This window comes from Leucopleurus acutus, assembly GCF_964270905.1.
Source record: "Leucopleurus acutus genome assembly, chromosome: 10".
Taxonomy (NCBI): Eukaryota; Metazoa; Chordata; class Mammalia; order Artiodactyla; family Delphinidae; genus Leucopleurus; species Leucopleurus acutus.
The window spans coordinates 32,335,685-32,348,196 of NC_139153.1; the positions used below are offsets into that span (position 1 = coordinate 32,335,685).

The 12,512-nt window shown below is 36.4% G+C and overlaps 2 protein-coding genes across 2 annotated transcripts in view; both read left to right on the top strand.

The window, feature by feature from the left end:
* The window catches only part of ARF4 (ARF GTPase 4), a 1,077,785-nt gene that overhangs the window by 150,329 nt on the left and 914,944 nt on the right, over positions 1-12,512 (top strand). The window lies entirely within an intron of this gene.
* DNAH12 (dynein axonemal heavy chain 12) overlaps positions 1-12,512 on the top strand; it is a gene marked incomplete at both ends in the record, with an annotated part of 211,972 nt that overhangs the window by 104,076 nt on the left and 95,384 nt on the right. The window contains 4 exons of the mRNA XM_082848988.1: positions 5,447-5,556; positions 8,196-8,379; positions 8,512-8,652; positions 12,007-12,090. Of these exons, the coding sequence (XP_082705114.1) occupies positions 5,447-5,556; positions 8,196-8,379; positions 8,512-8,652; positions 12,007-12,090 (519 nt within the window). The remainder of the gene's footprint in view (positions 1-5,446; positions 5,557-8,195; positions 8,380-8,511; positions 8,653-12,006; positions 12,091-12,512) is intronic.

Genomic DNA, 12,512 nt, shown 5'->3' on the forward strand with positions numbered 1-12,512 from the left:
TTATTCCTTAATTTGTTAATGTGGTGTATCACATTGACTGATTTGCATATATTGAAAAATCCTTGCATCCCTGGGATAAATCCCACTTGATCATGGTGTATGATCCTTTTAATGTGATGTTGTATTTTGTTTGCTAGTATTTTGTTGAGGATTTTTGCATCTATGTTCATCAGTGATATTGGTCTATAATTTTCTTTTTTTGTGATATCTTTTTCTGGTTTTGGTATCAGGGTGATGGTGGCTTCGTAGAATGAATTTGGAAGTGTTTCTCCCCCTGCAATTTTTTGGAAGAGTTTGAGAAGGATCAAATATTCTCTAAATATTTGATAGAATTCACCTGTGAAGACATCTGGTCCTGGACTTTTGTTTGTTGTAAGATTTTTAATTATGGTTTCAATTTCATTACTTGTGATTGGTCTGTTTATATTTTCTAATTCTTCCTGGTTCTTGGAAAATTGTAGCTTTCCAAGAGTTTGTCCATTCCTTAGTGGTTGTCCATTTTATTGGCATATAGTTGTTTGTAGTAGTCTTTTATAATCCTTTGTATTTCTGCAGTGTCAATTGTGATTTCTCCTTTTTCATTTCTAATTTTATTGATTTGCGTCCTCTCCCTTTTTTTCTTAATGAGTCTGGCTAAGGGTTTATCAATTTTGTTTATCTTCTCAAAGAACCAGCTTTTAGTTTTATTGATGTTTGCTATTGTTTTCTATGTTTCTATTTCATTTATTTACGCTCTGATCTTTATGATGTCTTTCCTTCTACTGACTTTGGGTTTTCTTTTTTCTTCTTTCTCTTGTTGTTTTAAGTGTAGGGTTAAATTGTTTATTTGAGATTTTTCTTGTTTCTTGAGATGAGATTGAATTGCTGTAAACTTCCCTCTTAGAACTGCTTTTGCTGCATCCCATAGATTTTGGGTCGTCGTGTTTTCGTTGTCATTTGTCTCTAGGTATTTTTTGATTTCCTCTTTGATTTCTTCTGTGATCTCTTGGTTATTTAGTAGCGCAATGTTTAGCCTCCATGTATTTGTGTTTTTTACAGTTTTTTTCCTGTAATTGATTTACAATCTCATAGCATTGTGGTCAGAAAAGATGCTTGATACAATTTCAATTTTTTTTAATTTTCTGAGGCTTGATTTCTGACCTAAGATGTGATCTGTCCTGGAGAATGTTCCGTTTGTACTTGAGAAGAAAGTGTATTCTGCCAATTTTAGGTGGAATGTTCTATAAATATAAATTATATCTATCTGGTCTATTGTGTCATTTAAAGCTTGTGTTACCTTATTTATTTTCTGTTAGGATGATCTGTCCATTGGGGTAAGTGGGGTGTTAAAGTCGCCTACTATTATTGCATTACTGTCAATTTGTCCTTTAATGGTTGTTAGCATTTGCCTTATGTACTGAGGTGCTCCTATGTTGGATACATAAACACTTATAATTGTTGTATCTTCTTCTTGGATAAATCCTTTGATCATTATGTACTGTCCCTCTTTATCACTTGTAACAGTCTTTATTTTAAATTCTATTTTATCTGATACAAGTATTGCTACTCCAGCTTTCTTTTGATTTCCATTTGCATAGAATATCTTTTTCCATCCCTTCACTTTCAGTCTGTATGTGTCCCTAGGTCTGAAGTGGGTTTCTTGTAGACAGCATATATATGGGTTTGTTTTTGTATCCATTCAGCCAGTCTGTGTCTTTTGTTTGGGGCGTTTAATCCATTTACATTCAAGGTTATTATCAATATGTATGTTCCTATTATCATTTTCTTAATTGTTTTGGGTTTGTTTTTCTGGGTCTTTTTCTTCACTTGTGTTTCCTGCCTAAAGAAGTTTCTTTAGCCTTTGCTGTAAAGCTGGTTTGGTGGTGCTGAATTCTCTTATCTTTTGCTTGTCTGAAAAGCTTTTGACTTCTCCATCGAATCTGAATGAGATCCTTGATGGGTAGAGTAATCTTGGTTATAGGTTTTTCTCTTTCATCACTTTAAGTATATCCTGCCACTCCCTTCTGACCTGCAGAGTTTCCTCTGAAAAATCGGCTGATAACCTTATGTGGATTCCTTTGTATGTTATTTTTTGTTTTTCCCGTGTTGCTTTTAATATTTTTTCTTTGAATTTAATTTTTGTTAGTTTGATTAATATGTGTCTTGGTGTGTTTTCCCTAGGGTTTATCCTGTATAGGATTCTCTTTGCTTCCTGGACTTGGGTGACTCTTTCCGTTCCCATGTTAGGGAAGTTTTCAACTATAATCTCTTCAAATATTTTCTTAGACCCTTTCTTTTTCTCTTCTTCTTCTGGGACCCCTATAATTTGAATGTTTGTGTGTTTAGTGTTGTCCCAGAAGTCTCTGAGATTGTCTTCAATTCTTTTCATTCTTTTTTCTTTATTCTGCTCCTCAGCAGTTATTTCTACCATATTGTCTCCCGGGTCACTTATCTGTTCTTCTGCATCAGTTATTCTGTTATTGATTCCTTCTACTGTATTTTTCATTTTAGTTATTGTGTTGTTCATCTCTGTTTGTTTGTTCTTCTGTTCTTCTAGATCTAGATCTTTCTCAATCTGTGCCTCCATTCTATTTCCAAGATTCTGGATCGTCTTTACTATCATTACTCTGAATTCTTTTTCAGGTAGATTGCCTCCTATTTCCTCTTCATTTTTTTGGTCTTATAGGTTTTTACCTTGCTCCTTCATCTGTGACATGTATTTTTTGCCTTCTCTCTTTTTTTTTTTTTTTTTAAATGAGTGGGATTGTGTTCCTGTCTTGGCTGCTTGGCCTGAGGCTTCCAGCGCTGGAGTTTGTAGGCTATTGGGTAGAGCTGGGTCTTGGTGCTGAGATGAGGAACTCTGTAATACCTCACTCTGATGAATATTACCTGGGGTCTGAGGTTCTCTGTTACTCCAGTGGTTCGGACTTGGAACTCCTACCACAGGAGCTTCCGCCCAGTCCCCAGTTCATGACCCAAGATCCTGCAAGCCATGTGGGGTGGCCAAAAAAAAAAAAAAAAGAGAACAATAGCAAAGTAAAAAATAAAATTAGACTAGGAAACTTAACAGATATGTTAGAAAGAATATAAAAATGAAAATATAGATGAATAAACAACTGGAAGGTACATCAGTAGCACAATAATAAAAAAGAGGAAGAGGGAAAAGAAAAAAAAAGGTGAGGGGGAAGGCCCTGGCTGTGGAGGGTGGGGCCTAAGCAAGGGCAGGATTTGGGTGGTGGGTTGGGCCTATGCTTAGTACCCACAGGGCTGGAAAAGGCCCTGGGGCTGTGGAGGGTGGGGCTTAGTTTCAAGGAACAGAAGGGGCCCAGGCATGCCCCCCACCCCTGGTCTCAGAGGGCAGGGGACCTCATCTGGGAGCCCAGCAGGCTTCCTGGGCTCGAGTGGGCAGGGAAAACACCCTCCTCTCCTCTCCTGCTCCTCCAGTGTGGAAGGACCCCTCCTACCTGCCTCTCCTGATCTCCCTGACCTCCCTCCTATGCTCCCAGGACCCACACGGGGCTTTGGAGCTCAGCAGGCTCCCCAGCCCGAGTAGGCCAAGCGATCACCCTCCACTCCTGTCCTGCTCTTCCCGGAGAGTCCCTCCCACCTGCCTCTCCTGATCTTCCCTGCCTCAGGGGTGCCAATCCTGTCTGGCCTCCACTTCTCCTCCCCTGTCAGTCCCCCTATGTCCTACTGGTTCACTTTGGGGTTCCTCCCATCTCCTTGGGCATTGGAGTCCCCCACCAGCTGAGGGAAGGCGCCCTAGTTGTGGGGAGAAGCTAACTCCACATCTTCCCACACTGCCATCTTGACTCCAGCTCCCCAATGAATTCTTAATTTCACATATTTTATTGTTTTCAGTTTTAGTGTATCCAATTTGGTTTTATTAAGAGATTCCATATCTTTGCTTAAATTCTTCATTTTTCATCTATTTTTTGTCATATTGTCCATTTCTTTAATATATTTATAAAATTTATTTATTTGCCTGTGCCAGGTCTTAGTTGTGGCACACGGGATCTTCATTGCCGTGTGCGGGATCTTTGTTGCAGCATGTGGGCTGCTTTAATTGTGGCATGCAGGATCTAGTTCCCTGACAGGGATCGAACCCGTGCCCCCTGTATTGGGAGCACAGAGTCTTAACCACTGGACCACCAGGGAAGTCCCAAAAGTTATTTTAATGTTTTGTCTGCTAATTATAACATCTAGGTCAACTGTGATTTTGTTTTATTTAATTTTTTTTTCTACTGATTATCAGCTTTTTTTTTCTCATGACTTGTATTAAAAATTGTGGGGCTTCCCTGGTGGTGCAGTGGTTGATGCAGGGGACACGGGTTCGTGCCCCGGTCCGGGAGGATCCCACATGCCACAGAGTGGCTGGGCCCGTGAACCATGGCCACTGAGCCTGCGCGTCTGGAGCCTGTGCTCCGCAACAGGAGAAGCCACAGCAGTGAGAGGCTCGCGTACCGCAAAAAAAAAAGAAAAAAAAATTGTATAGAAAATAATTGTAGAGGCTGAACTGGTATTATTTTCCTACAGAAAAACCATGTTCTTCCTTTTGTCAGATAGCTAGATTGAGCTGTTGATCAGTTCAATCAGGAGTTGACCTAAGCCAGAGTTTTGTTGCAGAATTATTGAGCTTTAGTTTACCTCTGGTTTCAAATGTCTTTATAGTGAAAATTGTCGTATTGTATAATAAGGCCCTTCTTATAGCAGCATTCTGGGATATAAGCATCTGAAGACTAAGAAAATCTCTATGTGCCTTTCTAGCTAAGCCTTTGATTTCTTATGTCACTTCAGACTCAGCAAAAGCATAGGCCATGGGAAAACCAGCTTTGCATTTGAGGCTCCTCCAGTTTTATGAGGTTCACATAAGTCCACATGACCATTAAAGTATCTGTTATTTTCTCCTTACTTCAGCAAAGTCCCTCTGCCTATAGCAGGCTCAATCCAATGCCCACCTATGTCTATACTTGCTCCCAGAGGCAAAATTAGCTGTTGATCTGTGTTCACCTAGGAAAGGCTCATCCCTTTCTGAAGTTTAATTCCTTTAGACTTATTTGCATCCAAAGTGCTCCTGTATCTTTAAAAGCTTTATAATTTTTGTAACCTCTGTTTATTTCTCTTTACTATAGTGTGAAGGATTGTTTGGCATGTCCTTCTATATCCTAACCAAAAGTGAAATTCTGGAAAAACTATTAAGAGGAGTTGTTTTCATGCAGTGTACACCCAATGCTATGGTGCCATGATCATTGATAACTTATAATGGGGAATACTAATATTTTTTAAGTATTTTAATTTTATTTGTTCCTCCTTTTAATTAAAAAATAAAGTTTCAAGAAATAATTTATAAATATAAGAAGATACAGTTTTCTTATTTCTAAATGAAAAATCTATATTTATAAGACATGAATGACATGATTTATAATACGATTTTGTAGAAATGCATTCCATTTTTCTTTTATTTTAGGAATTTTTGGAATGTGCTCATGAAGCCTGCAAAGTACATAATCTTCAGCCTGTTAAATTTTTTCTTGAAAAAATGATTCAGACATATGAGATGATGATTGTTAGACATGGGTAAGATTATAGATAGTGTGCCAAAGTTAGATGTTGTTTTTTAAGTTAAACTATTAAAACAACTAAAATTTGTGAACTAAAAGACTAAGCAAACTTTGTATGCGAGGTAGGCTAGGGAACAACGCCCCCCGACCCCCATCTCCATTCCAGTAGCTTAAAAAACAAAGGTTTATTTCTCTCTCATGTTACCTATCCAAAAAGGAGTGGTAAGGAGTACTCATTCAGTGATGTAGCACTAATGACCACCACAATTTGCCCTTTTGATCATCAAATATGTTATTTGCTCTACTTCATGCATGTAGAACACACTTTTCCTTTCCCAGGGAGACAACCTAAAAGATCTGATCAATCAATGAACCAGACTGAAAGTATAGGATCTCTAGGTGATGCATGATAGTTTGTGTATCAGATTTGGAAGCTGTTCTTCTTGCTCCAAAGACCTAAAACTACAAAGACAAGTTATCTGCCCTGCATACATCCAGTATTATAATAGTGGGTTTACCAGAGCAGGATTATCAGAGCAAATACTCCCATTTAGAAACTGAAGAATGGGAGACAAAGCCAACACTTGTCAGTAGCAGTTCTGAAACCCAGCTGTGCGTGTGGGAGCCCAGTTCCAGAGATAGATTGTGAAACTACTGGAGTTTAAACTTCAGGACCTCTTATTTGTAGAGGCCCCTCCAGGGAGTCATAATCATTTTATATATAATTTATTGGAAAGGGTGTCATTAAAGTGGCAGTGGACATTTTTGTATTTATAATTACATATATATTTTTTTCCTTAGAGAGCTTTCCCCACCAATTGTATAAACTGAAATCCCCCGTAAAACCTGGGTCTATTTCTGCTTGATTTTGCTCCCTGAGAGAGTCTTTCCAGTAACCTCTGCTCTGTGGACTTCGGTTCAACCTTTTGAGAGGTCTTTCTATCTCCATTTTCTTCCCTGGTCACATGTGAGGTGGACAATAGAGAAAATATCCTTGGGAGCTGAGAAATGTTTTCAGCCCACTTACTGCCTATAGAAAGTTGAAGTCTCAAAGGTCATGATTTTTTTAAAGGCAAAATTTTTAAAAAACCCAAACCTTTGTATTATATAAATTTTCAAACATATATAATAATAGAGGGAATTAGTACAGTCAACCCCCGTGCATTCAGTACCTAAGAGTCTTCTTTACATCTTAAACATTCACATGTGTTTTAGCCTAGACTCATGGTTTCTTTGTCAGTAAACTCTCTCAAAAACTATATTTAATAAGTTTTTTTTCTATTTGATTCCAGGTAGTTCCATGTGCCAGTAGCCACAACTATAGTCCTTATTAAGTCATACCTTTCTAAACTTCCTTGTAGAAGTTTAGGCTTCTACAAGGAAGAAGCCTTGTAGAAGCCTTGTAGTTTTCTTATTTCTAAATGAAAAATCTATATTTATAAGACATGAATGACATGATTAGGCTTATTGATTTGATCCTTGATACTAGGCTGAGTTGATCTTTGTTGTTCAAAGATTTTCTCAGTTTATGTTTTACCAATTGCAGGTGAGAATAAGTTACCTCATTCAATCCCTCAAGTCTCTGAATTTCTCAACTCCCTCTACTTTCATTCCTGCTTGCAAACTGACCATATTTTCTTAAGTTTATTTCTTTTTGTAGTTCCTTGTTAAATACAGCCATCAGCTGCCAATATATACTAATAATATTCTGTTCACTATCCTTTTCCCCTAAAACTACAATTTCATTAGATATATTATCTATCTTCCAGGTTATCTCAGGGATAAATTTACCAAATGTTTGATCATTGCATAATATTAATTGCCAATCCTTTAGCCGCCACCCACAACCTAGCCTCTAAGCCAGTGCCACTTATTTTAGTCTTTTTTATTATGGCAAGAATACCTTTTGCCCTTCTAGTTACCAATTTCTATCAATAAGGCTGGGCTAGGTTATTCCATAGAAACAATCAGCACCCAAATCTTAGTGACTTCAAAACAAATATGTATTTCTCATTTGTACTGTTTACATTATAGTTTAACAGGGAGGTTCTGCTCATCATAATCACTCAGGTCCCAGGCTGTTAGAGCAGCCACCATCTCAGCATTGTGGGTCCCAGGTGTGCTAGAGGGAAAGGAGAGCTCTGTAAGGTCCCTCGCTGGCAATTATCTATCCCCTAAGAAATAACACTCATCATTTGCACTTATTATTCCTTAGTTACCTAGTATTCATTCCCACAAGAGAGTGCGGAATCCTATGCGCCAGGAGAGAGGAGATTCAGAAATATTTGGCAAGGAGCACTATAGCAAGTGAAATCTTGAGGAAAAGTGAATCGTCTCCTCTCCTCTGCTTAGGAAACCCCAAGTCATTAAAAAAATTTTTTTGAGTATGCAGTTACTAAGTTTCCATTTTCATTTGGAAATTTTTTATTCTCTTTTGTAGATAATGGTATTAATGTCGAGAATTTGATTTAGAGATCAGTCAATTAAGAAGTTAAATGTATTTCCCTTATATCTGAGAAAAATTAATATAATTTCAAAAATTATATGTAGTAATTATCATACGGTAAAATTTCATATACCCATATATAGGGAAATAATTTAATTTACCATTATTTTTTAGAATCTTACTGTATAATGACTTCTTTTCCTTAATAGTTTTATGTTAGTAGGAGAGCCTTTTGCTGCTAAAACAAAAGTTCTGCATATGCTGGCTGATACTCTAACTCTTATGAATGAACGTGGCTATGGAGAGGAAGAAAAGGTCATTTATAGGACTGTAAACCCCAAATCCATTACTATGGGCCAACTTTTTGGACAATTTGACCCCGTGTCCCATGAGGTAATCTACAGTATAAACATTCTCCACTCTCATTGACAATGCACATTAAGCCAAGAAATTTGAAGTGTTTTTTTATTATCACTTTATAGTTTTTTAAGGACACTTTCCAACTCTTCCTTTTTTCCTCCTCAGTGGACTGATGGTATTGTGGCTAACACTTTTAGAGAATTTGCCTCATTAGAAACGCCTGACCGGAAATGGGTTGTATTTGATGGTCCCATTGACACTTTGTGGATAGAGAGCATGAATACAGTATTGGATGATAATAAAAAGGTAACTCATCATGATTAAAAACAAAACAGATGCACAATATGAATATACTTAACACTACTGAACTGTAAAGTTAAAAATGGTTAATATGGTAAATTTATTTTTTACCACAAGTAAAAAAAGCAAAGCAGATGCAGATAGGCTTAAACAATGTTATGTGTTCAACAACTAATCATCTCAGACTATATATATTTAAAATAAGGGATGCAGCAAATTGAATAAGTTTATAAATTATCTTTTCAATGAAAACTATGCTGTAGTAAATTCTTTGCTTAATTTTTTAATTAGAATGCAAGTATATTAAAATTACTGTATTAGCAGGAAGGCATAGTAATGTAATGGGTGGCAATAAGTTAAGCGACTACAGTGTTAAGGTTTCTTATAGAACTTTAATATTTTAGAAGAAAATAAAAAGCCCTCATTCTTTTTTGAAAACATCAGTTGCTTCAGTGCTTATATGTGGTACATTACCTTAAACCTATGAGATATACAAAAAAAGAGAAAATGGAAGTCTTCTAGTATTTATTTTAATTGAGAGAGAACAGTATAAAATGTGCACTAACTTTAAGTTTAGAGTCTAAGATTTTTTTACATATGTATACACTCACATAACCATCACCTAAATAAAAGTGCATAAAATTTATTGTGCCCTACAAAGTTCACTCATGTCCCTACCCAATCAGTGTATCCTCCCCAAGGGGCAATCACTATTCTGACTTCTACTGTGATAAACTAGTTTTGCCAGTTCTTGAACTTCATATAAATAGAATCATACTCTTTAGTGTTTTCTTTCATTTGGTCAATATAGTGCTCTGTGATATTTATATTGTAGATCCATTTTATTTGTTTATTATTCTTTTTGTGTCTGTATTAGTATTCTGTGTTAGCATATCAATTTATTTTTTTGCTTTTATGAAATAATTATAATACTAAATAAGCAAACTAACTTAATTAGCATTCAAACATATACTCCAGTACTTTATCATAGGTGTTTAGTCATTTGTTCATATTCGTTTTTTCATTCATTCAGTCAGTCATATTGATTGAACTAAAGGGGAAAGTAAACAGAGGAGAAATAGTGATGATTCAGAAGAGAGGGGTTAATCAGTCCAGTCAAGTCTAAGGATTCAGAGCCAAATGGAAGGATTGTTTCATATTGGATGAGAGGAGAGCAGGAAAGGTGAATGTATGGCTTTCATAGTGGAAATTTGAAGGCAAATCCTTTTGATGGTTTATTTTTTCTTTGTGCAGTGGCAGGCCCTGGTTCTTTGTATACTCAAGGAGAAAGGGGAAGATTTAAATTAGCCATCATGGAAAATGGGAAAGACAGCTGCCTGGGAAAACATAGAAGCATATCTGAGTGTTATAGAGAACCTGATGGAGTTAAAGACCATGAGTTATAAACTATAGTGCCAAGGTCTGCCTTTGTGAGATTTTCTCTACCAATTTAAGCACCTTGGATGTGGGTGTAGATAATGTTGCCAGACTGGAAATACAGAAAGACTTTAAAGATATTGGCATGAGAACGATAGAAGTGCTCGACCATAGAACAGAAGCTACCTAAAGAAAGAAGTAAAAACAACAGGGATATGAAAATCTCTATGAAAATGAAGAGCAAATATAGTAGGAGTCAATGAGTGAGAGAGCTGGATGGAGCAGAGACTTGAATGCTCAGAACTGTGTAGTGTTCCAGGAGAGAAGGTCCCATGTAGATAAGGTGGATGGCTGGAGTGGAGTAGGGGAGAAGTAAGTGAAGACAAGGTAGTTAAATACCAGAGGCGGGGGGTGGGGGTGCTGTAATGAGATGTTTCCCCTTATGAACATTGGATCAGGCCAGAGTTATAGTAGAGAGAAAGAGACTGAGCCAGATGCCAAAGGCTTTAGCCAAGCACGGGTTGTCAAGGGAGCAAGGGCTGTAATAGAGGATGGAATAGAAGTAGTTGGGAAATAGCGTGGGGGAGCGAGGAAAATGTTGACTCTCCCTCCCAAATTTGTAGCAAGAAGGAGAATGTTTGCTGAAACAACCTGGTAGAAACTTAAAAGTATTCTAGACAAGCATTGTCCAATAGAACTTTCTGTAGTGATGGACATATCTGCACTGTCCAATAAGGTAGCTACTAGTCACATGTAGCTATTGAGCATTTAAAATGTGGCTAAGTGCAATAGAAGAACTGAATTTTAAATTTTATCCAATTAAAATGAAATATAAATAGCCACGTATGATTACTGACTGTCTTATTGGACAATCCAGCACTAGACCGTTCATTCATTTTACAGATAAGAAACAGATCCAGAAATGTTAAATGCTGCATTGTTGACGAACTAGATAGGGGCAAAATTGGGATTAGAGTAATGAATCAGAGATGAAGCACTGAAAAATAAATGTAGAGGAAGAATTTTAAAGACTTAATAATGCAATTAATTTGGGGTATCAACAGTTTATAATTATTACCAACATTAAAAGTTAATGATAATTCCAAGGGTGGAAGCCAAGGAGATTGAGAGGATACAATGGCTTTAATAATAATGGACAAGATAGGAATTTGGCAGGAAGGACACAGTTGATAAATTCAGTTTTTCACATATTTGATTAAAGAGGAATGTTTTAGGTTAAGAGAGACCAAGAAGACATGGCAAGCCCAATGCATAGTCCTTGATTGAATTTTGGTTTGAATCAATCAGTTGAAAAGACATTTCTTGTACAACTGAGATTATTTGAGTATTGGCTGAGTATTAGATGATATTAAGGAATTATTGGTAATTTTGTTAGGTGTGATAATGTTCTTGTGGTTATATAGAAAAGTCCTTATTTTTAAAGATGAATATTGACATATTTGGATGTGAAATGCCGTGGTTTGTAATGATCTTTAAAATACTTTTAAAAAAGACTAAGTAAATATGGCAAAATGTTAACATAGGTTAAATCTACAAGATGGATATGTGAGTATTCATAGTATTCTCTATTTTTTCTATTTCTCTTTTTTTATTAATAAAAAAGGTCTTATGACAACTTTATAAAATCAGGAGTATTTCATGTAATTTTTTAATAACAAAAACTGATGTTTGTATAGGATTTTATATTTTTTTAATATATCATGTAGTTCCCCTCTCCCATAATTCTATGAGAGGAAAATTATCCCTTTTTATAGATGAAGAGACTGAGTGTCAGAGATATTATATATTTGCTTACATAGTAAGTAATGGACAGAACTAGACCTCGAATTAAGATTTTTCTGGCTTCCATTCTAATACTTATTCCATTATATCATAGGAGATACTTTAATAAATAGAATAAATTTTTACCTGAGAAGGTTGAGATTTTTTAAAAATAAACATTTGAAAAATTATTGTCTTCAGCTCTGCCTTATGAGTGGAGAAATCATTCAAATGTCCCCTCAAATGAGTCTCATCTTTGAAGCAATGGACCTTTCCCAGGCCTCAGTAAGTTCATAATTTAATGTAACAGTAGTTTTTGTTTGTTCATTTATTCATTTGTTCACTTTGTCAATAAGTACTTTTTATTATGTGTCAGAAAGCGAGTTAGGCACAAGGAATACAAAGATGAATAAGACACAGTGTATGCTCATTTAGGGAGGATGAGAACCATGCTAATAAATATATATATATTCCAGTACAGAGCTACATGTTAAGTGCTCTAAGAATATGGAGGGGGTGAGCACCCAAGAGAGGAATGGGTAGAGGAGGACGACAATGGAAAAAGTTTGAGTGTTTGATCTGGTTTTGAGGGGTAAGACTTCTCCACAGAGACTGGTTGGGGCTGGGCATTCCAAATCATGACAAGATAACTTATAGAGACATGGAGCCATGCCATATCTGGGGAACTGTAACTGCAAATGGTTTCA